The 27,519-nt window shown below is 38.4% G+C and overlaps 1 protein-coding gene across 1 annotated transcript in view; it reads left to right on the plus strand.

Annotated features, from left to right (window-relative positions):
- KCNH5 (potassium voltage-gated channel subfamily H member 5) overlaps nucleotides 1-27,519 on the plus strand; it is a 367,642-nt gene that overhangs the window by 278,179 nt on the left and 61,944 nt on the right. Inside the window, exon 10 of the mRNA XM_068965445.1 lies at nucleotides 5,548-5,744. Within this exon, the coding sequence (XP_068821546.1) occupies nucleotides 5,548-5,744 (197 nt within the window). The remainder of the gene's footprint in view (nucleotides 1-5,547; nucleotides 5,745-27,519) is intronic.

Below are 27,519 nucleotides of genomic sequence, written 5' to 3' on the forward strand. Positions count from 1 at the left end.
CCTAAAAACTAATATCAAATATTCTATAGTTAAGAGGATGAACAGGATTTCCCAGTTCTAAAAGTGTACAAAGCCTTTGTGATGAAAAAAAGGGTGTTTTTCTATTTGACAGTCCCTACATAACCCTGTGTCTTCACTGCTGTGATTCCTGCATGTTACTCAGCATAAATGTGCATAATATTTCCTGAGGAACATTAGTCAGGTTGTAAATTTGTTAGTTGAGTTATGTGACAACCATCTTCCCACAAGTGCCATAAAAGTTGTGAATTAAGTGACTATTAGGTGATATGGAAAACTGGATAAAGAAAAATAGTTTGATTAATGTCTGATTGATATATTATGTATCCTAATGGAAATTCTGTATTATAAAACAATCAGATTGCTTATATGTAACACGAGTTCTCATGTTTGGAGCAGGATAATCCATATTTATCAATTTTGCTATGCTTCTCTAGACATTTTTTAGGGAGAGGAGCAGAGGCTAATTTTACTGTGGTTGAGTCGGTTAACTTCCCGTGTTACTTTTCAGCCTCATAGACTTTTTATTTCCCCATGATACTAAAAAAGATAAAGAATTTAAATTTTAAAATGTTGATAGAAATATGGTGAGAATTTTAATTTCATCGATTTAGGTAAAATAAAACATATAACAGACATTTGAATGCCTCCACAATTTAAAATGATCTATAGTGCCAAAGGGAAATTTATGTATATATATTGTGTATCTTTTATCTATTGATGATACACTTATTTATTAATGGATATTTATTTACTGTTCTGCAGATATGTGTACCTACTTTATTAATTCAGTCCCACTAAAAACTATAAGGAAAAACATCTGTGAACATAATTTGTTATTTTTATATAAAAAATTCATTAGAAAAAATTTAGAAAACAAAAAGTAGAGAGAAGGAAAACAATAAACACATCACTTGAAGCCAATTTCTGAAATAGTTATATGCATTTTCTTTTGTCTTATGTCCCTTTTGATTTTTAACACAATTTATTATCAATTGATAAATAATAGTAACCTATAATATACCCTATAGACTAACATAGAATAATAAAACATAATAATTCTGTGTCCATCAAGATTACTCTTCTATAAGAAATTAAGGAATAGAAGATGTTTTATTGGAGGATAATTGCTTTACAATGTTTTGTTGTTTTCTGCTGTGTAACATCAAGAATCAGTCATAACTCTATACTTATATCTCCTCCCTCTTGACACTCCCTCCCACCCCACCCCTCTTCCTCCTCTCTAAGTCGTCACAGAGTGCCAGGCTGGATCCCTCTGTTACACAGCAGCTTCCCACTAGCTAGCTATTTTCACACATGGTAGTATGTATATGTCAATGCTACTTTCTCAATTCATTCTACCCTTTCCTTCCCCCTCTGTGTCCACAAGTCTGTCCTCTATATCTGTTTCTCTATTCCTTCTTCCCTGCAAATAGTTTCATGAGTACTATTTTTCTACATTCCATATATATGCTTTAATATATTCTATTTATTTTTATCTTTCTGTCTTATTTTACTCTGTATAACAGGATCTAGGTTTATCCACCTCACTACAACTGACTAAAATTTGTTCCTTTTTATGGCTGAGTAATATTCCATTGTATATATGTACCATACTTCTTTTATTCATTCATCTGTTGATAGACATCTAGGTTGCTTCTATGTCCTGATTATTGTAAGCAGTGCTGCAATGAACATTGTAGTACATGTGTCTTTTTGAATTGCTGTTTTTCTCAGCATATACACCCAGCATATATCTCAGCAGTTGGGATGCCTGGGTCATATGGTAGTTTTAGTCCTAGTCTTTTGAGGAATCTCCATTCTGTTCTCCAGAACGGCTTTATTTACATTCCGCTAACAGTGCAAGAGGGTTCCCTTTCCTCCACGTCCTCTTTAGAATTTATTGTTTGTAGATTTTCTTGATGATGGCCATTATGACTGCCATGATGTGTATCTCACTGTAGTTTTGATTTACATTTCTGTAATAATGACTTTGGCCATCTGATGCAAAGAGCTGACTCATTTGAAAAGACCCTGATGCTGGGAAAGATTGAGGGCAGGAGGAGAAGGGACAACAGAGGATGAGATGGCTGGATTGGATCACCGATTCAATGGACATGGGTTTGGGTGGACTCAGAGTTGGTGATGGACAGGGAGGCCTGGTGTGCTGCAGTTCATGGGGTTGCAGAGTCAGACACGACTGAGTGACTGAACTGAACTGAATAATGAGTGATATTGAGATCTTTTCATGTTTTTATTGGCCATCTGTATGTCTTCTTTGGAGAAGTGTCGAGACAGACTTTTAATAGAAAATTCTATTAAATTTTCAGTTTCATTTTTGTGTACTTTACTATAGCTGTAACCGTAACTGTATCTTTATTTTTTGCTTAACATTATGAGATCTACATTTTTGCATGGAATTTCTGAAACTAGTTTTAATTCTCATGAATTAATATATACATAGCTATAGATTTCTGTTGTATTTGGATTTTTAAATTTATTTATTTTTGCCAATCTGAGGTTATAGTTAATAGCACTTCAGTGAATATTATATGTGTTTGTTTTAAATCTTTTGATTGAGTCCCAGAAGCAAAATTACTGAGTCAAAGACACTAATAATTATTGTTGTTGCTATACATGAAAATCAAATAGTTGAAAAGTAATGAGTATTTATAAATAGGTCAGAGCTTGTAATATAAGTGATAGCTTGAGAAAACGTTTCAGAAATGATTCAGGAAGAAATGTAACCATTTGTCTCTTCAATGTAAAACCCAGTATAGAAAGAGTAACAATGGCAATAGGGGGAAAGGAATCACAATAGTGGCTCAAAGCAGCCCTTTAAAAGTCCTGTTATTTCCATAACACCGGGGACTATAATAATATAATAGTTGATTTCTTCTGGTTAAAAAATAGCACATGTAAATTAAAAGATGTAGTAAAACTGATCCATTATCTTGATGTGAAGAGCAAACTCTTTTCCTGATGCTGGAAAAGATCGAGGGCAAGATGAAATGGGAGCCACAGAGAATGAGATGGTTGGTGACATCACTGACTCGATGGACATTAGTCTGAGTAAACTTAGGCAAATAGTAAAGGACAGGGAAGTCTGGTGTGCTGCAGTTCATGGGGTCACAAAGAGTGTGACACGACTTTGCGACTGAACAACAACAATTATCCTTTTACAAGAAAACCTACTATTTGATACATTTGCTTTGTGTGTGTTTCTGGGAAGAAGAGGGTGCCTAACCAGTCCATTCTGAAGGAGATCAGTCCTGGGATTCTTTGGAAGGAACGATGCTAAAGCTGAAACTCCAGTACTTTGGCCACCTCATGCGAAGAGTTGACTCATTGGAAAAGACTTTGATGCTGGGAGGGATTGGGGGCAGAAGGAGAAGGGGACGACAGAGGATGAGATGGCTGGATGGTATCACGGACTCGATGGACGTGAGTCTGAGTGAACTCCGGGAGTTGGTCATGGAGAGGGAGGCCTGACGTGCTGCGATTCATGGGGTCGCAGAGGGTCGGACATGACTGGCTGACTGAACTGAACTGAACTGAACATGAGGTTGTACTATATGTATGATTTAATATTCTGCTTTTATTATTTCACATAATGTGAACATTTCTCTGTCATTTTTATGAGACTGACACACTGACTCCTGTGCTGAGGCAAATTTGCTGTCACTTTAAAAAATTATGATGTTTAGTGGCTGCATGATATTCCATCAGTTATTTATTTATTTTTACTCACATTTATATTGTTTCTACCCTTTCTGGCAATTATAAATATCACTTCAGTGAACTCGGTACTTCAGATAATGCAATTGAAATAAATACCTGTAATTGGAATTGCTAGTTTAAAGAAAATGGAGCTCTAAAATTCATCTGTGTTGAGGGGAGGTAGGGTTTATCTTTTAAATTTCTATGGTTAAAGTCTCCCTGGATTGTTTAGATGCTGTATCACCCCAGACATCTTATTTGGCTCTCAGGTCCCTAATCCTTCCTTGAACAAATATGTGACTGTCATACAGTTAAGCTGTTCATCAGCAGCTTAAAAGGTCATCATCACTAACTAAAAAGGAAATGTTGGGAGAATCTGGAAACAAATGAGATTGCTCAATATTTATTAAATATCTATCATGGTTGTTTTATGATGATCATTTGATCACATAGTGGTTTTAACTACCCCCTCAGTGATATATGTGTTTTCTCTCTCCATCCCAGAGTGGCTCTTGGTTCTATAAGGATTTCCAAACTTTCTGTGTGGGGTAGGCAAAGACTCCATAATCTCACTTAACCTCAGCCTCTCTTTCTGTCTCTTTTTCTCTCTCTCTCTTTTTCTCTCATTTATCTGGTTGCATGCTATCTTTTCTCTGTTGGTCTGATGCCTGACATGTTATAAGGCATCTTTCTTCTTCCTTAGTTCCTGTCAGTTCTGACTTTAATCTTCATGATGAGAGGGTTTTATTCTTCACTTTAATCTTCACTTATCTCTGTGGTTAGAGTACATAAAAAATAAATTTTTGAAACAGTGACTGTAGAAAGATATTTTTTTCCCTCCTGGATATATTCCCCATCTTTTTCACTTTAAAACCTTCTCTTTCCTGCAGAAGAATGGAGAACACAGTTGATGGCCCTTCACAAGCCAGGGGCATGTATGGAACTGCCTCAGCAGAAAAACCTTTTAGCACTTACTCTGAAGCTTCCTCATTTCCCTGTGTTTGGGCACCTAAGTACTCTTGACTCAGGATGGTGAACTGTTGATTTCAGATCACCAGTGGGTGTTGCTCTGAAGTAAATAGTTGATTTCTGTGTTCTATTATTTTAATATCCACATTTGACTACAGTACAGCACTCTTTATGGAACTGTTTATGGCATAACAAATCTGGGCCTCTGTGTTTTACCCAGCTTAGTTTCTTTGGTTCTGTAATTGTGAACTAGAGCTCTCTCCAGGGGCTCTGAAGCTGTGCATGAGGTTTAGTTCTGTGAAGGGGGAAAGGCATCCTTGGAGAATCAGTTTTGGTGAGCTTTTGTTTGCCTCCAGCACAAGCCCTAGGTGCTGAATAATTTATGTTTAATATATGTCGAGTCAGTTCCAGATTTATAAAGCTATAACAGGAGGTTCTTGCATATTGCATTTTACTGTCATTTCTACCAGAAGGAGCAGAAAAAAAGATGAAACTGAGAAGTCACCTTTGCTCCTTTTAGTCAGAATGGGAAAAGTTAAGGTGGCAGAAGGTAATAAAACTATTTCTTAAAATGAGGTTCTTGGCTTCTCTGTTGGATTTCGTTTATTCATGTCACTCTAGATTTCCATCAAAGACTGAATTTAGGATGATGTTACTTTACATATTATATGAAAGTGTTGTGCATTGTTATATGTACATATGTGGTGTTGCATACTTAGACTTCAAATTATGTTCAATGATCAGTAACATATGAAACTGAATTCGAAAAAAGAACATGACTAGGATAAAAAAAAAAACTAGTGTAGGTACTTGAATGTATGAATCTTAACTATTTTCCAGGGAAAGGAGATGTGTTTGGAGACATCTTCTGGAAGGAAACTACCCTTGCTCACGCTTGTGCCAATGTCCGAGCACTGACATACTGTGACCTCCACATCATCAAGCGAGAAGCCTTGCTTAAAGTCCTGGACTTTTATACAGCTTTTGCAAACTCGTTCTCAAGGAATCTCACTCTTACTTGCAATCTAAGAAAACGGGTAAGTTGTCTGGATCCATTTCCACTTACTAGCCACTAGCGGGTTAATACGTTATATTCTATTAGTTAAAGAGTGGTATAGTGATTTTATTTTGTAGTAGTACATTTCCATCAATGTAAAGTGACATAATTTTCCCCCTTTCTTTTTATTTTGCTTACTTTTTAAAGGAGTGATAAAAACCCTGAATACATGGATAAAGGTTTGAATATCTATTATTTAAATGTAAAATGAAAAATGGACCTGAGGAGGAACTGTTCTATAACATAATTAGTTAATTCCTGGGGTTTATAATACTGCTGTAAAATTAATATCAGTGTCTCTTACTTTATTATGTGAGTCTTTTAAAGCTTCTAAGTTTAATCAAACTGGTTGCCTACTTTATATTCCTGACTCTCTTTACGCCCTCCCTCTCATTTAATAATCAATTCATAAAGCTCATTTCCCATTAATTCTTTCAAAGTACACTATCTCAAAAAATAATAAGCCATACTGACATATCCTACAAATAGATACAGGAATCCTTTACTTTGTGTGGCTGCTGCAAATTTAATCTTCTTGCTGTTTTCTTTTTTATTGATGAATGTGGCACAAATTTAATTTGCATAAAGAATTCTTCTAGCTCTGATTTATAGGTCATTGGACATTGGTGAGGGCTCTTTTATTGCCAAGACTGAACTAGACGTTTGGATAACTGCACTTAAGGAATTTCATCTAAGATGATTGCCTGTCTGCAATGAAGTATTTTGAAATAACAAGCCTTCCCTTCCACCAACCCCTTAAATAGAACCTTCCTGCTAGTTAACATAGAGGAAAAAAAATCAATCCAAGTGGCAAATTAACATCTATACTGCATCAACATAGAAATGAGCATAAGCAAATCAATACAATTCTCTACTCAGGGTTCTAAGAGGGGATAAGACTGCAGGAGTCCTATTCATACTAGTGTCACAACACTTGATTTATATTTGAAAAGCAGTTTCAGTTTATATTTTGTTAACAAATAGTTATTGAGCATCCACAACCTGAAAGACAAAATGTAAAGAGCTATAGAGAACATGAGGCCTGAATAACAGTCTTTATGCTCAAGGAGCTGACAGGTGAGTGTGAATGTTATGTGTAATGCAAATATGTGAAACATCTCTTTGTACAAGTAATTGGGATTTAAGGTAATGATAAACCTGGGAGACTGGTGCCAAATATGAATTAAACAGAACACCTGCTCCTTCATTGGGGAGATCGGAGTCCTGTCTATTATTACACAGAAATATGTCTCTTCACTCTGTGCTCTACCTTTTCCAGTGACAAATTCCTCTTCTACAGGGCTGCCTGGTGGATATTTGAAACTCATATTTTATTAAATCTTCCCAATATACATTTTGCCAGTTTTAGAATCTTCCCACATGCTACAAACTTACCATAACCTGGATCTGTCCTTACAGTCCTCAGGGCAGATATTTTTTATCACTGTCCTCTTCTAAGTATTGTTGTTTATATATTATCTCATCTGATGTTTATAATATTCTTGTGGGAAAAAAGGGCAGTTGTTTTCCCTTCAAAACACATGGGAGGGATTAGTATTAAATAACCAAGTGATATACTTGCAATGTAAATGATTATATCCCTCAAAGAGGGGTAATAAAGACAAAATAAACTTTAGTTCTTCAAAATGTGTTAATCACAAAGCTCTATCATCTTTTTTCTCTTTCAAACATCTGAGCACATGGATATCACACGTGTCTGGGCACACACACACACACACACACACACTGGTTATGAGAGCCAAGTGTGTGTAGCAGCATGTCTATCTCTGACAGGCATAGAAGTAGAGCAGAAAACTTGTGCTATTTTTTAATGGGACCCAGGAATTATACACCTGCCTCTGTAGGTGCCAGTGTGTGAGTTAAATCAAATGACTTCTTCCCTTAATAACCTGTTCCTTGTTATAATGTGTGTCAGGATTTTTGTTTGCTTGTTTTCAAAAAATATTCCCTGCCCTTCTGTAATTGATGAATGGTGTCAATAACTTGAATGTTGGGTCAGGTGTATTTCTCATCAGTGTCACTTCGTTCTCAGATAGAAGTATTTTCATAAATAAGAGAAACTGAGACAGTATCTTCCTATGATTCATGAGAAGAGCTACCATTTTGAAAGTCTATTTTATATCCATGTACTTCAACATATTTTACATATAATTAATCAAATTAAATATCAACAACCTGCAAATGAGGCATTTCATTGATGAGGAGGTTGAGATTCCGAGAGTGAGATAGCTGGATGCCAAAAAAATGACGGGTCACAGCCTAGATTTGAATCCATCTCTGCCTGTTCTAAAGCCCATATTCTTTAGTTTATACGGTGTTGATTTTGTTTTTCAAATAGCTGACTCTTCCCCCCACAACAATATCCCACAGACACACTTGCACTAATAGTTTCCCCACTGAACTATTAACAAAAAATATTTTGTTCTTATTGCTACCATTTTAAGCATTCTTGAAGTGAATATTCCTTGTGAATTACAGAGTCAAGTATGTCTTTAGCATACCATTGATGTCTTCTAGCTATCATAACCATTAATTAAGAGTGTGCTCCTACTAAGTTGGGGAAGCATATTTGGGACCCAGGTTTTCAGCCTTCATAGATTTGTAGCTCTGGCCACATAAGCACTTAAGGTGTCTCAGTGGGGAGTTTTCTATAGTGTGTAGTTCTCAGTGGCTGTAGTAGGAGGAATGTGATAGCACGAGCTGCTTGCTTTCATATCCATTAAAGAGGAACAAGATGCTTGTTATGCAAATATAGCTCCCACTAACCATCATTAGGTCCCTCAATATAAAATTTATAGAATTGTAACTGGTATTTTCATCCAAAAACTAGAGAAGGAGTTGGCAAACTTTTCTGGCAAGGACAAGATATTTGAGGGCCTTATTAGTTCCTGTCTCAACCACTCAGCCCTCCTACTGTAGCATGATATTAGCTGTCTTAACTTGGGTTGTCATTACAAAACACCATAGATTGGGTGGTTTCACCAATGGGAATTTACTTCTCACAGTTCTGGAGGTTAACTCTAAGATCAAGGTGCTGGTCAATTTGGGTCCCCAATAAGGACTCTTGTTTTTGGTTTGGCGACATCTGATTCTGTGCCCTCATGTGGTGGACAGAGAGTTTGGAAGCAATTTCTCTAGTATCTCTTCTTGGGAAACTAAAAGTGTCAGTCACTCAGTTGTGTCCAGCTCTTTGCCCCCCATGGACTGAAGCCCACCAGGCTTCTCTGTCCATGGAATTTTCCAGGCAAGAACACTGGAGTAGGTAGCCATTCCCTTCTCCAGGGGATCTTCTTGACCCAGGGATCGAACCTAGGTCTCCTGCACTTCAAGAACTGCAAGCAGATTCTTTACTGTCTGAGCCACCTGGAAGCCCAATTATAAAGGCACTAAATTTTATCATGAGGACCCTCATGCTCCTGCTGCTGCTGCTGCTAAGTCACTTCAGTCGTGTCTGACTCTGTGTGACCGCATAGACGGCAGCCCACCAGGCTCCCCCATCCCTGGGATTCTTCAGGCAAGAACACTGGAGTGGGTTGCCATTTCCTTCTCCAATGCATGAAAGTGAAAAGCGAAAGGGAAGTCGCTCAGTCATGTCCAACTCTTCGCGACCCCATGGACCGCAGCCTACCAGGCTCCTCTTTCTGTGGGATTTTCCAGGCAATAGTACTGGAGTAGGGTGCCATCACTTTCTCCGGAGGACCCTCATGGCCTCATCTAATCCTAATTATTTCCCAGAAACTCTTCAAATATCATCATATTGAGGGGATTGACACTTCACCATGTTAATATCAGGAAGACCCAATACAGCCCATAGCAACCAAAGATAGTATGTAAATAAATGAGGTTAGTTGTGCTTCAGTGAAAATTTATTTATAAATACAGGCAGCTTCTGGTGGGCCTTAGTGTGTCAATAGCTGAGTGGAAGCCTCCAAGTCAGATGGGAATGGCAAGTTTGCAAATAGAGTTCTCCCTTTATTAGAAAACAAATCTCTGCTAAGTGCCACCCACATAGAGGGTTATCATGAAATGGAAAATGCCATATATAAGAAGTTCAGTTCAGTTCAGTTCAGTTGCTAGGGCATGTCTGACTCTTTGCAACCCCATGAATCGCAGCACGCCAGGCCTCCCTGTCCATCACCAACTCCCAGAGTTCACTCAGACTCACGTCCATCGAGTCAGTGATGCCATCCAGCCATCTCATCCTCGGTTGTCCCCTTCTCCTCCTGCCTCCAATCCCTCCCAGCATCAGAGTCTTTTCCAATGAGTCAACTCTTCACATGAGGTGGCCAAAGTACTGGAGTTTCAGCTTCAGCATTATTCCTTCCAAAGAAATCCCAGGGCTGATCTCCTTTAGAATGGACTGGTTGGATCTCCTTGCAGTCCAAGGGACTCTCAAGAGTCTTCTCCAGCACCATAGTTCAAAAGCATCAATTCTTCGGTGCTCAGCTTTCTTCACAGTCCAACTCTCACATCCATACATGACCATTGGAAAAACTATAGCCTTGACTAGTCAGACCTTTGTTGGCAAAGTAATGTCTCTGCTTTTCAATATGCTATCTAGGTTGGTCATAACTTTCCTTCCAAGGAGTAAGCGTCTTTTAATTTCATGGCTGCAGTCACCATCTGCAGTGATTTTGGAGACCAAAAAAATAAGGTCTGACAATGTTTCTACTGTTTCCCCATCTATTTCCCATGAAGAGATGGGACCAGATGCCATGATCTTTGTTTTCTGAATGTTGAGTTTTAAGCCAACTTTTTCACTCTCCTTTTTCACTTTCATCAAGAGGCTCTTTAGTTCCTCTTCACTTTCTGCCATAAGGGTGGTGTCATCAGTATATCTGAGGTGATTGATATTTCTCCCGGCAATCTTGATTCCACCTTGTGGTTCTTCCAGCCCAGCATTTCTCATGATGTACTCTGCATACAAGTTAAATAAGCAGGGTGACAATATACAGCTTTGACGTACTCCTTTCCCTCTTTGGAACCAGTCTGTTGTTCCATGTCCAGTTCTAACTGTAACTTCCTGACCTGCATATAGGTTTCTCAAGAGGCAGATCAGGTGGTCTGGTATTCCCATCCATTGAAGAATTCTCCACAGTTTATTGTGATCCACACAGTCAAAGGCTTTGGCATAATCAATAAGGCAGAAATAGATGTTTTTCTGGAACTCTCTTGCTTTTTCCATGATCCAGCAGATGTTGGCAATTTGGTCACTGGTTCCTCTGCCTTTTCTAAAACCAGTTTGAACATCTGGAAGTTCATGGTTCATGTATTGCTGAAGCCTGGTTTGGAGAATTTTGAGCATTACTTTACTAGCACATGAGATGAGTGCAATTGTGTGGTAGTTTGAGCATTCTTTGGCATTGCCTTTCTTTGGGATTGGAATGAAAACTGACCTTTTCCAGTCCTGTGGCCACTGCTGGCATATTGAGTGCAGCACTTTCACAGCATCATCTTTCAAGATTTGAAATAGCTCCACTGGAATTCCGTCACCTTCACTAGCTTTGTTCGTAGAGATGTTTTCTAAGGCCCACTTGACTTCACATTCCAGGATATCTGGCTCTAGGTGAGTGATCAACCATCATAATTATCTGGGTCATGAAGATCTTTTTTGCACAGTTCTTCCATGTATTCTTCCCACCTCTTCTTAATATCTTCTGCTTCTGTTAGGTCCAGACCATTTCTGTCCTTTATCGAGCCCATCTTTGGATGAAATGTTCCCTTGGTATCTCTAATTTTCTTGAGGAGATCTCTAGTCTTTCCCATTCTGTTGTTTTCCTCTATTTCTTTGCATTGATCACTGAGGAAGGCTTTTTTATCTCTTCTTGCTATTCTTTGGGACTCTGCATTCAGATGCTTATATCTTTCCTTTTCTCCTTTGCTTTTCACTTCTCTTCTTTTCACAGCTATTTGTAAGGCCTCCGAGGACAGCTATTTTGCTTTTTTGCATTTATTTTCCATGGGGATGGTCTTGATCCCTGTCTCCTGTACAATGTCACGAACCTCCATCCATAGTTCATCAGGCATTCTATGTATCAGATCTAGTCCTTTAAATCTATTTCTCACTTCCACTGTATAATCATAAGGGATTTGATTTAGGTCATACCTGAATGGTCTAGTGGTTTTCCCTACTTTCTTCAGTTTCAGTCTGAATTTGGTAATAAGGAGTTCATGATCTGAGCCACAGTCAGCTCCTGGTCTTGTTTTTGCTGACTGTATAGAGCTTCTCCATCTTTGGCTGCAAAGAATATAATCAATCTGATTTCAGTGTTGACCATCTGGTGATGTCCTTGTGTAGAGTCTTATCTTGTGTTGTTAGAAGTGGGTGTTTGCTATGACCAGTGCATTTTCATGGCAAAACTGTATTAGTCTTTTCCCTGCTTCATTCCATATTCCAAGGCCAAATTTGCCTGTTACTCCAGGTGTTTCTTGACTCCCTACTTTTGCATTCCAGTCCCCTATAATGAAAAGGACGTCTGTTTTGGGTGTCAGTTCTATATGTCTTGTAAGTCTTCATCATTCTGTTCAGTTCAGTCGCTCAGTCGTGTCCGACTCTTTGTGACCCCATGAATCGCAGCACACCAGGCCTCCCTCTCCATGACCAACTCCCGGAGTTCACTCAGACTCAACGTCCATCGAGTCAGTGATGCCATCCAGCCATCTCATCCTCTGTTGGCCCCTTCTCCTCCTGCCCCCAATCCCTCCCAGCATCAAAGTCTTTTCCAATGAGTCAACTCTTCACATGAGGTGGCCAAAGTACTGGAGTTTCAGCTTTAGAATCATTCCTTCCAAAGAAATCCCAGGGCTGATCTCCTTCAGAATGGACTGGTTGGATCTCCTTGCAGTCCTAGGGACTCTCAAGAGTCTTCTCCAACACCATAGTTCAAAAGCATCAATTCTTTGGTGCTCAGTATGTCTTCATAGAACCGTTCAACTTCAGCTTCTTCAGCATTACTGGTTGGGGCATACACTTGCATTACTGTGATATTGAATGGTTTGCCTTGGAAACGAACTGAGATCATTCTGTCGTTTTTGAGATTGCATCCAAGTACTGCATTTCAGACTCTTTTGCTGACCATGATGGCTGCTCCATTTCTTCTAAGGGATTCCTGCCTGCAGTAGTAGATATAATGGTGATCTGAGTTAAATTCACCCATTCCAGTCCATTGTAGTTCACTGATTCCTAGAATGTCGACGTTCACTCTTGCCATCTCCTGTTTGACCACTTCCAATTTGCCTTGATTCATGGACCTGACATTCCAGGTTCCTACGCAATATTGCTCTTTACAGCATTGGACCTTGCTTCTATCACGAGTCATATCCACAACTGGGTATTGTTTTTGCTTTGGCTCCATCCCTTCATTCTTTCTGGAGTTATTTCTCCACTGATCTCCAGTAGCATATTGGGCACCTACTGACCTGGGGAGTTCCTCTTTCAGTATCCTATCATTTTGCATTTTCATACTGTTCATGGGGTTCTCAAGGCAAGAATACTGCAGTGGTTTGCCATTCTCTTCTCCAGCGGACCACATTCTGTCAGACCTCTCCACCATGCCCCACAGGGCATGCCTTAGTTTCATTGAGTTAGACAAGGCTGTGGTCCTAGTGTGATTAGATTGACTAGTTTTCTGTGATTATGGTTTCAGTGTGTCTGCCCTCTGATACCCTCTTGCAACACCTACCGTCTTACTTGGGTTTCTCTTACCTTGGACCTGGGGTTTCTCTTCACGGCTGCTCCAGCAAAGCGCAGCCACTGCTCCTTACCTTGGACGAGGGATATCTCCTCACCGCCGCCCCTCTGGACCTTGTATGTGGAATAGCTCCTCTAGGCGCTCTGGTGCCCGCACAGCCATATAAGAGGTGGATGCAGATGAAAACAAAATCCAAACAAACAAAGCAAAAAAAGAGGTGGCTGTAGGAGTCAGGTAGACAACACACATGAGTTAAAACTATGTGTCTGTGAAGAGCAGAGAACTCATTCCAAATGTGGAAGGGAAGCTGCTACTTTGATTGTATTTGCCTTGGAATCCCAGTGAAACAAAACAGGTCTACGTGCCCTTGGTCAACAATTTGTGAACTGAATGGAATGATTTCATGAACCCTGATCTTATGATACTAGAAACCTGATATTTTTTACCTGGATCTTGTAAATTTGGATGAGAAAAATTATTACATTATTAATTTCTAAGTGGAATTTAGCTTTTCTCTCAATTATGAATGTTGATACCAAACTATGGTTTTATTAGTGGTACCAAAAGAGATTATGTTTTCATAGCACATTATTTTTGTTGAAGGCATCCTGAAATGTTTATGCTAATCAGTGCTTCATAATTATGATAGTTATTAGACCTGCTGCTAGATGTGTTATTGTGTTAATAAAAAAGCACATAGATTGTTTTCTAAATTGCTTTTAATATTTTGATAATTGAATTTCATTATATTTCCTTTGCAACACTATGTATTTTGTTTTGTTTTGTTCTTTTAAGAGTTGTTAAAGCAACTCTTCTGGAATGAGGCCTATTTCACAGGCTTTACTAGACTTCTGGAGATTAAGACAGCACCCCCACTCCACTCCCCTCCCCACCCCCAATATGAGAGTCAGAAACTGGACTAAGTTGAGTAAAAGAACTGATTGGTATATAGTTTTCAGTAATAATAAGGCAATTCTATAGTTTCCAATAAATTTAAACATATTCAGAAAAGGCATAGGAAAGCAGCAGAGGAAGGTTGCCATACTTTCTGACTTTATTCATAGATTATTTCCTTTACCAATCTAAGATACCATTTCCTGAAATGACTAAATTCTTTTATTAATTTGAGGACTGGCACTCAGTTATAGGCCCAGAAGGCACACAGCAAAACCAGTGAAGGTGATATCTAAATTTTAAAGAATTCTAATCAGACTTTAAAAGTAACCATCAGGGAGGAGGGTTTAGGATGGGGAACACCTGTACAGCCATGGCAGATTCATGTTGATCTATGGAAAAACCAATACAATATTGTAAAGTAATTAGCTTCCAATTAAAATAAATAAGTTTGTATTAAAAAAATAAAATAAAAGTAACCATCATGCTTCTGCTCATTCTGCCTCCTGTTATACACTGATGTTTACTGTTTGTGTATAGAGTTAACCCAGCAGGCATGACTGCTAGACTTCGAAAGTCCTGTTTCTAAAGTGGGCCCTTGGCTGGCATTTGAGAACTTGAATTTTAAGATGGTTTCTAATACTTTGACAGGTAAGAGTAGCTCACTATGCCTACTGTTTGTTCAAACAATATGGTTCATGCTGGACATCTGCTTTCCTTCAAGGAGTGTGGAATTTTAGTATGTGCTAGACAGAGGATACCTATTGGCTAAACTCCAGTAAAATCCCTGGGCACTGAGTCCATAATGAGCATCCCTGGTGGCAACACTTCACAAGTGTTATCACAACTCATTGCTGGCGGAATTAGAGAGAGGACCCTTAGAGGCTTGTTCATGGAGGGAAGCCCATTGGATATTGATAAAAAATGATGCCAAACAGATGCTTGCCTGTTAGTTGCAGTTGCAAAGAAATGCCTCCATGTTGCCTCAGAGACTCCTCTTGCTTCTGGTTGATACTGCTTTTTACCATACATTTCTGTACCTTTCGTTCAAGACAGGGTAATCTGAAACACCTCAATGATATTTTTTTAACCCTTGTATTAGTCTGCTCAGAAAGCCATAATGAAATAACACAGACTGGGTGGTTAAACAGAAATTTATTTTCTCACAAGATCTGGAGGCTAGAAGTCCAAGATCAAGGTGCTGGCAGGGTTGGTGTCTGGTGGGAACTCTCTTGGGTCACAGATGGCTCCCCTCTCACTGTGTCCTCACATGGCCAGCCAGTACTCTGTGTTTGAGTGTGGGGAAAGAGACAGTGGACTCTCTGATGTCTCTTTTTATAAAAATTATAGACACAGACATAGAAAGAAACATATGGATACCCGGTGGAGTGGTGGGTGGTGGGATGGAATGGGAAATTGGGATTGATGTATACACACTGCTGTGTATTGCGTATGGGCTTCCCTGGTGGCTCAGCTGGTAAAGACTCCACCTGCAATACGATCCCTGGCTTGGGAATATCCCCTGGAGAAGGGAAAGGCTACCCACTCCAGTATTCTGACCTAGAGAATTCCATGGACTCTATAGTCCATGGGGTCGCAAAGAGTTGGACATGACCGAACAACTTCCACTTTATACAGTGTATATATATGCATTATGTATGAAGTAGAAAATATTGTTTGATTTCGTTTATATGAGGTACCTAGTATCGTCAAGTTCATAGAGTTAGAAAGTACATTTTTAGATGCCAGGGGTTGATGGGAAAAGGGGAAGTGTGATGGAGAGGGTGAGTGGGGAGTTAGTGTTTAATGGGGACAGAGTTCTAGTTTAGGAAGGGGAAAAATTCAGGAGATTGATGATGGGAAGAGTTCCACAATAATGTGAATGTACTTAATGCCACTGAAGTGTACAGTTAAATATGGTTCAGTTCAGTTCAGTCGCTCAGTCGTGTCTGACTCTTTGCGACCCCATAAATCGCAGCACGCCAGGCCTTCCTGTCCATCACCGTCTCCCGGAGTTCACTCAGACTCACGTCCATCGAGTCCGTGATGCCATCCAGCCATCTCATCCTCTGTCATTCCCTTCTCCTCCTGCCCCCAATCTCTCCCAGCATCAGAGTCTTTTCCAGTGAGTCAACTCTTCACATGAGGTGGTCAAAGTACTGGAGTTTCAGCTTTAGCATCATTCCTTCCAAAGAAATCCCAGGGCTGATCTCCTTCAGAATGGACTGGTTGGATCTTCTTGCAGTCCAAGGGACTCTCAAGAGTTTTCTCCAACACCACAGTTCAAAGGCATCAAATCTTCGGCACTCAGCCTTCTTCACAGTCCAACTGTCACATCCATACATGACCGCAGGAAAAACCATAGCCTTGACTAGACAGACCTTAGTCGGCAAAGTAATGTCTCTGCTTTTGAATATACTATCTAGGTTGGTCATAACTTTTTTTCCAAGGAGTAAGCATCTTTTAATTTCATGTCTGCAATCACCATCTTCAGTGATTTTGGAGACCAAAAAAATAAAGTCTGACAATGTTTCTACTGTTTCCCCATGTATTTCCCATGAAGTGATGGGACCAGATGCCATGATCTTTGTTTTCTGAATGTTGAGCTTTAAGCCAACTTTTTCACTCTCCTCTTTCACTTTCATCAAGAGGCTCTTTAGCTCCTCTTCACTTTCTGCCATAAGGGTGGTGTCATCTGCATATCTGAGGTGATTGATATTTCTCCCGGCAATCTTGATTCCAGCTTGTGTTTCTTCCAGTCCAGCGTTTCTCATGATGTACTCTGCATATAAGTTAAATAAGCAGGGTGACAATATGCAGCCTTGACGTACTCCTTTTCCTATTTGGAACCAGTCTGTTGTTCCATGTCCAGTTGTAACTGTTACTTCCTGACCTGCATACAGATTTCTCAAGAGGCAGGTTAGGTGGTCTGGTATTCCCATCTCTTTCAGAATTCTCCACAGTTTATTGTGATCCACACAGTCAAAGGCTTTGGCATAGTCAATAAAGCAGAAATAGATGTTTTTCTGGAACTCTCTTGCTTTTTTGATGATCCAGCAGATGTTGGCAATTTGATCTCTGGTTCCTCTGCCTTTTCTAAAGCCAGCTTGAACATCAGGGAGTTCATGGTAAACGTATTGCTGAAGTCTGGCTTGGAGAATTTTGAGCATTACTTTACTAGCATGTGAGATGAGTGCAATTGTGTGGTAGTTTGAGCATTCTTTGGCATTGCCTTTCTTTGGGATTGGAATGAAAACTGACCTTTTCCAGTCCTGTGGCCACTGCTGAGTTTTCCAAACTTGCTGGCATATTGAGTGCAGCACTTTCACAGCATCATCTTTCAGAATTTGAAATAGCTCAACTGGAATTCCATCACCTCCACTAACTTTGTTCGTAGTGATGCTTTCTAAGGCCCACTTGACTTCACATTCCAAGATGTCTGGCTCTAGATTAGTGATCACATCATCATGATTATCTGGGTCTTATATAGTGAAAATAGTATATTTTATACTATGTAACTTTTACCACAATAAAAAAAGCAAAAAGAAAATTCCCCAGAGCAGTGGCCTACTCTTATGACCTCTTTTGACCTTTATTGCTTCCTTAGAGATCCCACTTTTAAGTATAGTCACATTAGGTGTTAGGGTTTCAATATGTGAATTGGGAAGGCAGGTAAGAAAAATTCAGTCCATAACAATCCTATTTTTTTAAATTAAATGTGAAGGAGTAAGTTTTAGAAATATTCTAAAATCAAAAGTTACAGCTGAAATAGGTCTGTATTACTGGGGATGTTCAGCAGTATCAATATTCAGCATTGTTTTTTTTTATTCCGCCCCCCCCCAGGAAGTGCATAATTATCGATACCTAATAAATGTTCTTGCACTTTGAATACAGGAATATGAGAAAGCATTCTCATTTAAATTTAGAAAAATTTCCAAGAATGATCAACACAAATTCTCAGTTGGAAAAACAGAAATAGAGGTACAGGTACATGTAGTGTTCTTTTCCCCATAAAGCCAGAATCCTCCACAGATGGCATTGTTTTTAAGTAGAGGGCAGTTGAAGCCAACTGGCAATTTCATGGATAAGCACTGTACCAATTCTGTATTTTAATGTGTCAGTGCTAAGAAATAGTGGTTTAGACTCACTCTTGCATTATCATAGGCTCAGAACTAAGTAATGGTGTTTCTTTCCAGACAGCGTTCTTAAAATGGGAAATCCAGCGGCACAGAATGCCCTATTTTCTGTGAGCAATGAAGCATCTCTACAGCAGTTACCTTTTGTGGATGGAAAACATTCTGAAATTGGATATCAAACAAGTCTAAAGTGTTTTATTGGTGTACATGTGTTGTGGCCCACACTTATTTTAATAGTCAAGACTGGCATCTTTGAAGAAATAGTTTAGAAATTTGATAATGGAAATTGCAGCTTCACTACCTTCTTTGCCCCCTTCCTGCCCATATCTGCTAGATAAAATATGGGAGCACATTCATTTCACAAATCCATATTTCTTAATCCCATGAAAAAGACATTAAGAAAACATTGTCCACAGTTGAAACAAAAGATATATAAAACTCTGAAGTATTCTATATAGTACCTATGTTTACTTCTCTCACAGCATTGACTGTGATATTTTGGTTTCCTATCTACATTTTTGTTTTTTCAACAGAAAAACAAGCTTCCTAAAGAAGATATTTTCTGTAATCTCTTTATTGCCAGTGACCAGAATAGTACCTGTAGTGCTTGCTAATTGAAGGAGTGAAATATGAATCAATCATGCTGCCCAGCACAAAATAATCTCGGTCATTCTGAGAAACAAATGATACCCTTGACAACTTTGGCAAAGAGCCTTATGAAATAGGATTATGAAAATGACTGTTACTAATTAGTGTTAAATCACAATTACAGTTAACTTCAGCTGCAGTTTCTAACCATTTATGTCTGTAGATTCTGTATAATGCTAGTGTTCTCAGGATAGTAAAGCAATTTTATCACCACTGTTGAATGAATTAAGATCACCTGATGCCAGGGGCTATGTTTACCAGCACAGTGCCTTAATCTCATTCTAAATAACTTCCAAGAGCAAACTTTTTTTTAAAATTTTTCAGTTTCCTTTGAAGAATCTGCACACCACACTTGAATCTGAGTAGAGTGTTGTTATAACTCTCATGACATCAATTGAATATCAGGATTGCAAATTCACTGTGATCTACTGGCCCTGCTTGCAATTGCTCTGCTTACACGCTATGGTTTGTAGAACTTTCACCTCTAAACTGATGTAGTTTGCACACCACAGGCATTATCTCATTTTAGCTTCAAATCAACACTATAGGGAAGTGAACAAAGAAAGATGAGATGACTTGCTTGGGGCCACAGAGCTGATAGCTGTCCTGAGTCCCCAGCCTTGGTTTCTCAACTCCAAGATGGCTCTCATTTCACTGATGTTGGTAAAAAGGATCTGACTTTCAGCAATTCCAGACGTTTGTCATGTGCATTTAGATGAAGCAGAAACCTAATTATGTAGTCCTCTGAGCCTTTAAGCTGCTTCTATTTAGAGCTCTATGTTGGTCTGCTTCCAGACAGAAAAGAAACTTTACCCACATTTAGTCACCAGGACATAGGTTCACAGATACATTGCTCTTCAGTAATGCCTCCAAAGCATTAGCTAAGGACAGAGTTTCCCAAGTTTCAGAGGGGGGCTAGATTGAATAATGTATCAACATACTTGCCAGTAGATTATGTTGTCCTTTGACCACTTTTTGCAACACTGGAATTTATTCTGATTGCAAGACAGTGTGTATTTTAGTAGTAAACAAGAACGAAATGAATAAACTTGTAGACAGAAGAGTATTCAACTAACATAATAAAAGAAGGTAGATATTTTATAAGTTATTTTTTTTGGGAATTCTCAAAGTAGCCAACAATCACTTGAAACAATCATTTGTTTTATTTTAGAGCTGAATTCTGCCTTACAGTAATGCCTTTCTAGGAGCATCATAACTGGATGCCAGATTGTTCATTTCCAATATGTCTACCATTCTTAATTCTCAGAAATTAATATTTGACAAGGGACCACAGAAAGCCTGGTGCTATATCATGCCATCTTCATTTAAAGAAAAATACTCCTTTTGAATGTAAAAGCAAAGACTTTTATTAGTATTAAGGCTGAAATATACATATTTTTTATTCCCTAATGCCTTTTGGTATTTATTTAAATTTGGTATGCATGCAATTTCTCCTATTGTATTTTCTTTTTCTTTCTCTCTTATGGAAAAAGAAGTCAATGTATGTGGTTGAATGTAAAATACCAAATCTGGATCTATTTATGGATCTGCATTTTAATGAATTTTTAGGCAGAGTTCTTTTGTGGGAATTCCTTCCTCCTCAATCCCCAAGACGACACCTGAACTTGATGATATAGCTTTTATTGTAGGGATTTCTTCCTTTACTTTTCAAGTAAAATCTATTGACTCAACCTTTTCTGTACCTGAGGAAATAGAGAGCTCAAAAGTCATGTATTCAAAAGCCTTTCACACTGATTTTGAGAAGTAGGTTTGTAATATTTTGAGAAGGGTCTGGTTATTCAGAGAGGAGTTTCAAGATGTTTATTGAGAATTCAGACTTTTTCCAATAAAGTAAAACAAATATTGTAATAAAACATTACAATTTTTATAAAATAAAGAAGAATTTTAAAGTACTGTATACATTTTGCAAATGAGAAAATAGAGAGCTGTTCTGTGGTTAGATTTACTTCTTAACAGTTGATTGTTTTGACCAGAATAGAATCTGCCGTCTTGGAATGTCCATTTTTTTCCTCAGCTCGGAGATGCATGTCACAGATTTTGACATTCCAATCAAGTTATCTTTTCCCAAAGGAATCCAATCAAGTCATTCTACTAAATAGCCAGAGACACTCAGATGACCCGGAGAGGCTAGGTTCTCCTGGAAAAAATCCTTCATTTTCTGCCTCTTTCTGAATCAGGTTATACTTGATTCACCCAACATTTGGAGAAGCTGACGTTTAATTTTACAGAGGTTAATTCTGTGTCCACAGTTAGGGAGTGATGTCATCTGTAGAAGTTCAGCAGAGGTGCTGTCCCTTAGGAAGTTCACAGTATGGAATGGAAACAGAGTAAAAACTGTAACTGCTAAATCTGCATGTAAAATGCACTCAGTTTTCCCTGCAGGCAGCAGAGAGAGGTGGTGTGGGGCATTGGACTTTGTCCAGGAATTTGCTTCCTTCCTTCAGCAGATGCCTTAGCAACTACCTTGGATATGGTTGTGGACTGCATCATAATTCCAGCACGTAAAATGGGTGATATGTAACACAGGTCCTTTGAAAGTAGTTTACTGTGACGAGAAGATGTGTTGTGCCCCTTCTGAGTAAGAAAATAGTGTTCCCTAATGCTTGGAAATTCAGACACCAGGATGTAGAATGACCTACTTAGCCATTGTAGGGTGTGCTATTACATGGGAAAAGGTCTGTTATGTGAGCAAAAAGCGAGCATGAAACATCAGATCCAGCCTGCTGGATTTATGACTCCATAAAAATGAGGCTGTCTGCGGGTTTGCTAATAGCAACATTTTCACACCTGGCAATCACCAAGTGGCTTGTTACTGAAATCACACACTAGGAGGACTTTATCTGTAGGCTCTTTAGAATGGGTATTGAGAGCAAAGAAAACTACCTGACAAGGCTTGAGCACCTTCATTCTAATGCAGCTGACTTTTCCAAAGAGCTTGCAAAAAGAGGACTTAATGCGGACCTTTGCTCTGGTGAGAAAACTATGAAAGTAGATTTGAATTTGGTAGTTTTGCCAAACTGCAAAATCTCTATTTTACGTTCCTAGGCCATTCTACTTGGCATACTCCTTTTAGATGGATGTTTTAATTATGAACCAGAAATTCTATGGAGGTTGGCAACAGTAATGAAGCTCAAACAATGCAGAGGGAGAGACTTTAAAAATGCAAAACATCAATCAGAGCAAGTCTGTCAACAGAAAAGACTTGTAACAAATGCAATTATACAAAAGTGTATCTGATGATTGAAGGGTAAGCTGACTTTATATAACAAGATATAAGAGATTTGGATCTCCAGCATTTGAACTTTTATAAAGCAAACACATCACTCTTTTTCTGAAAGCAAGGCACCTCTGCATTTCCCATGGTCAAATATCCAAATAGTTGAAACCAATAGATAATTGTTGCCATAAAGCTTTAAATCATTAAGGCATTTTCTCATTTTGTCCAAGTCCTCTTTGGAAAAATGTGTCCAAATTGGAAAACTGATACTTTTAGTGTAGATTTCAGACAGTGGAAGTATTCAACACTCAGAGGTGTTCTACTTTGTCAAAGATGCAGCTGATTAATTTCTATTAAAGGATATCAGAAATGCCACCAAAATAAAGTCAAGCTAAAATAAATGACCAGGGTGGACTTCCCTGGTGATCCAGTGGTTAAGACTTCGTGCTTCCACTACAGCGGGCTTAGGTTCAATCCCTAGGGAAGTTCTGCATGCCACACTATGTGGCCAAAAAGGAAAACGAAAAGAATGACCAGGGTTATACAATAAAGGCAAAGTATAACCATTCATACAGCTAAGAAGTCGTTCTTTTAAATATAGAACAAAGGCAAAAGTATTCCTTTATTGAATGATAACAGACTTTTTTTCTCAAAACTAAAAATTTGAGATCACATCTTTAAAATATGGGACAATGGAATCATCAAGATTTAGACAAATACAGGAGAGCTTGGGAAAAGAATATATTACAAGGAAAAAGATATGTGCCACTTGAATTGCAGTTTTATGAAAGCAATCAATCACCTATCCTATGACTTCTGCTGCCTTCTCCAGGATCAGCTTTGCCCCCACCTTCTCCACAGGCCTCCCCACCTACTCCAGCTTCACAGGACCTCTTCCTTCTCTTTACTCTTGTACCACCCACCACTGTGTCATTTATTCAGTGTTTACTGTATGCTATTTTGGAGGGCTATATGTATTGAACAGATGCCCTGTCCCCATACATTGACTGTCAAGCTCTTGAAAACAGAGAAATGTCTATTATCCCCTACATCCGACTGTTCTTTGTGCTCCAGCACTCCCCTGACATTCGTTGATCGAATGAGTAGTGCTATTGCAGAGTTCATTACTTTGAAGCACTGTGTGCTGCTTCCCTTTCTGGCAGCAGAGCTCGATACCCATGGGGGAGTAAGTACTGAGAGTAAAGTAGCAGGAAAAGAGATATCCAATTTCATATTTTTAAAAATTCTGATAACTACTGGGATCATTTTGAATACATCTTTAATAAGAATTTGCAAAGATTACATTTTTGAGAATTTAAAAACATTCCTTGGGAAATTAAAGATAAAAAATGTAGACTTGCCATGGGGTAACTCTGAGCAGATATATTTTAACTGATTAAAACCTGTCCAAAAATATTAAGGGAAAATGGTAATATTGGGGACTCTCCAAGAGGTACCTGAATTCTTTTTTTGCCAGTAGTAGGCGCTGAATTTAGGATGAATCTTTAGTTGTTGTTTTAGTGAAAAGAGAAAAAGGGAAAATATGTCCCAAACACGTGGCTCCTTCTTTCCTAACAAACTCGGGGGGAAAAGTGGACCACAGCTTCCATCCGATTCACAACTAAAAGCAGTTTTGTTTACACCCATAGTCAAAGGACATCTATGCTCTTTAATAGGGTATGTTCCAGGATCTATCTTTGTGAGAACTTGAGAGCCAGCTTTGGGCTCAAGAGTGTGATCTTGGTCTACTTAGTATATCTGTTTGTACATCTATGAAATGAGATAACAGTAAATAAATATGCAAGAGGTGCCTCTTAAGTGCCAGATACTTTTGTAAATCAGGAATATTAGGAGTGAATAAAACGAATAGTTTCCTGTCCTCATGGGGCTTAGAGTCTTGTACCCTCCTCATAGGGTTTTTGCAAATGTTAAATGCATAGAGACTATCCCATGAGGGTCTTAGTGGAGATTAGTGGTATTGATGGGGATGATGATGGTGATGAAGATGTTGATAAGGATGCATTTCATAAATGTCTGTGCCAGACTGGTATGCAAGACCCTCTTAAAATTCTAATGGGAAGAAAAGGTCAACCTTTAGTCTCAGTATTACTGTATTATCTCAACTTCACATATTCAGCATGCATAACCTCCGTTAGGGTTAAAATCGCAGCTGTGGTCCCTAACATTTGAGGAAATGATTTTGCTAATGATACACGTTAAGAGAACAGGCAGGGGTTATGATGTCAAGCATAGCTCCTGGCCCTTTTAACCCATGAATTGTATTTCTCTAATGTAGGTTAATGAACACACTTCCATCCTCTGTTTTTTTTTGTGTGTGTGAAGATTAATATTACCAATTTAACTTGATCTAAAATGTGTACTTTAGCTAACGGTTCTAAACTCATGCTGAATTTTATCTATAAAATTTGATTGTCCGAGCACTCTGCAATCTATTGAAATACTGTCCTATTAACTATGACCCTGTGGATATAGAAATAGTTATTACATAAATGTGTTTCAGTAATCAGAAACACTCAGGAGGCACTGGGAAAAATAGAAAAAAACTTTTCTAATCTGTGCTTAGTATTAACCTCGTAGTTCTATAAACCAAGAGCTAAGTTTACTCTTATTTAGAACCTCGAGCTAAATTTGAATTGCAAATTCAAATTTGAACTTCTTTTAGAAGTAAGAGGCAACTACATTTTGTTTCCATAAGAATTTTATCTTTACCTGCCCTTAACATTCTGGCATCTTTGAAGGACTTGATTAAAAAAAAATTATTTGCATCCATTCATCTGCTTGTGAAAAAACATAATAGAAAGCCCTCTGGTATGGGAAGAATGAGATATATTGCTTTAACAAGCTCATTCCACCAGTCAAATTTGTCAAAGTAAAGGTAAATTAATATCTTTCTTTTTTTAATATTCTCTGCAAGAAAAAGTTGCTCATTTTATTCATGTTTGACATTTCATAGTAAAGGTAAAATTCATTTTTAATGAAAAACATCCCGCAGGGTTATTAATTAAAAGAAATGCAGGAAGAGAGAACTGTCATTTAAAAAGAGCAACTCATGAATTAGAGAAAGTCCCTCATCAAAAATACAGCTCAGGGAAGTTCTCTCTCCAGGATAGGTGGCAGACCGGGCCATTGAAGTGAACTTCACCTATACCCTGGATGGTATCTGTGTCATCTGGGCATGAGGTACTTTTACATCAAAGCCATGGTAACTTAAAGAAGTAACTTCTTGAGCTTAGTACTTAATACTCTTATTATACTTCTTACATTTAGTCCATTTTTCTCACAGAATTGTAAACTACTTGAGGTCAAAGATTGTGAATAGTGTAATCATAGCATCTACTAGCATTTTATATGTGTTGTTCAAATAATGTTTGACAAATGAGTGAATCAATATTTGGAGTGCATCCTATTTGCAAGAGGATTGAACATAGCTATCATGTACACAGATTTATATTCCCTGATCAAATTGCCAACATCTGCTGGGTCATCAAAAAAGCAAGAAAGTTCCAGAAAAACATCTATTTCTGCTTTATTGACTATGCCAAAGCCATTGACTGTGTGGATCACAATAAACCGTGGAAAATTCTGAAAGAAATGGGAATACCAGACCACCTAACCTGCCTCTTGAGAAACCTGTATGCAGGTCAGGAAGCAACAGTTAGAACTGGACATGGAACAACAGACTGGTTCCAAATAGGAAAAAGAGTATGTCAAGGCTATATATTGTCACCCTGCTTATTTAACTTATATGCAGAGTGCCGGGGTCCAGCCCCGGTGGATCCAGGGTGATTCGAAGGTGGGGACAGAGTCGGCGTCTTTGGAAAAATACATATTTAATCACAGATATAGAGAGATTAGAAATGGATAGTGTAGTAGGAAGATTAGTGGAGAAAAGGAGGCTGAATAACTTGGATTACGTGGAATAGCATCCATGCTCCAGATGGGAATTCAGCCAGAAAAATGGGAGCAAGAAAGAAGCGACATGGGGGAATCAGTCTTTCCGGAAACTGATCCGATTTCTTTATTTTTGGGTTTGCTTATATACCTTTTGTTTTACATAGGGATGAATACAGAGTCACGCGGGAGTCAGCAGTCCTGACCTTTATAAAAATCAGGTGCTTCACATAAATGTACAAAAAAAGGTCTTAGGAATATTACATCATCTTTTGGCCATGAGTGAGACCTGCTGACATTTTATGATCCTTTCTTTCTGATAACCAAAAAACTTATTTCTTCCAAGGGTCTTTTTTCTTAAACCAGGCACCACCCTCCAAATAAAGTTGCATTCCTATAGGGTGAGGGTGTAGTGAGTTACAATCAAGAAAGGAATTTATTTAACCCAAGGTTAACATGATTAGTCTTAAAGGTTAATACTTATTTCTCCTATATGTTTAAAGGTTAATACTTATTTCTTCCTATATGCTAGTTATATTCATTATAAGTGTAGGGAACATGGAGATTTAGCAGCAAACATCAGCCCAACAAATGAAAATCCTTTCACCAATGCTCCCCTTAAGATCTATTTAGTCTTAAGATATGATAAAGTTACATTCTTACATAGCAAGGACACAGTGATTTATAACAAAGTACAGTGATCTATTACAAAAGAGAAAATCCATTAACTCAAAAAGTCTAGTATTGCTAACATCAAAAACTACTATATTTCCTTTGCTATATTCCAAATACATTGATTAATATATTCCCAGGTACCTAAGGATATGGAGGCCTGGCGGCAATCATTGACTCAACAAGAAGAAAAAGCCCTATGCTAATTAAGACTCTCAAAATTCTCCAAAACTCTCTGTGCTGTTTATGGTTGAGAGGTAGTAAACAATCATGTGGCAGGAGTATGGATAATCCTGTCACACAAGCTAGTCTGTCAGCAGAGAGGTTTGACCTGAGACATCTTTGTCCCACCCAGAGCAGGGAATTAGCAGCAATTATTGACACAACAAATGAAAAAACCCTTCACCAATATAATTCCTAACCAACCCATTATACTAATAATTTCTAACTCCCCAAAAGAATTTGCCTTTAGTAAGTCTAAAACATCTCGTGCCTCTCAGATTGGGAGGCTGTAAACAATCACATGTGGCCAGACTAACCTAT

This window comes from Capricornis sumatraensis, chromosome 2 (assembly GCF_032405125.1).
Source record: "Capricornis sumatraensis isolate serow.1 chromosome 2, serow.2, whole genome shotgun sequence".
NCBI lineage: Eukaryota > Metazoa > Chordata > Mammalia > Artiodactyla > Bovidae > Capricornis > Capricornis sumatraensis.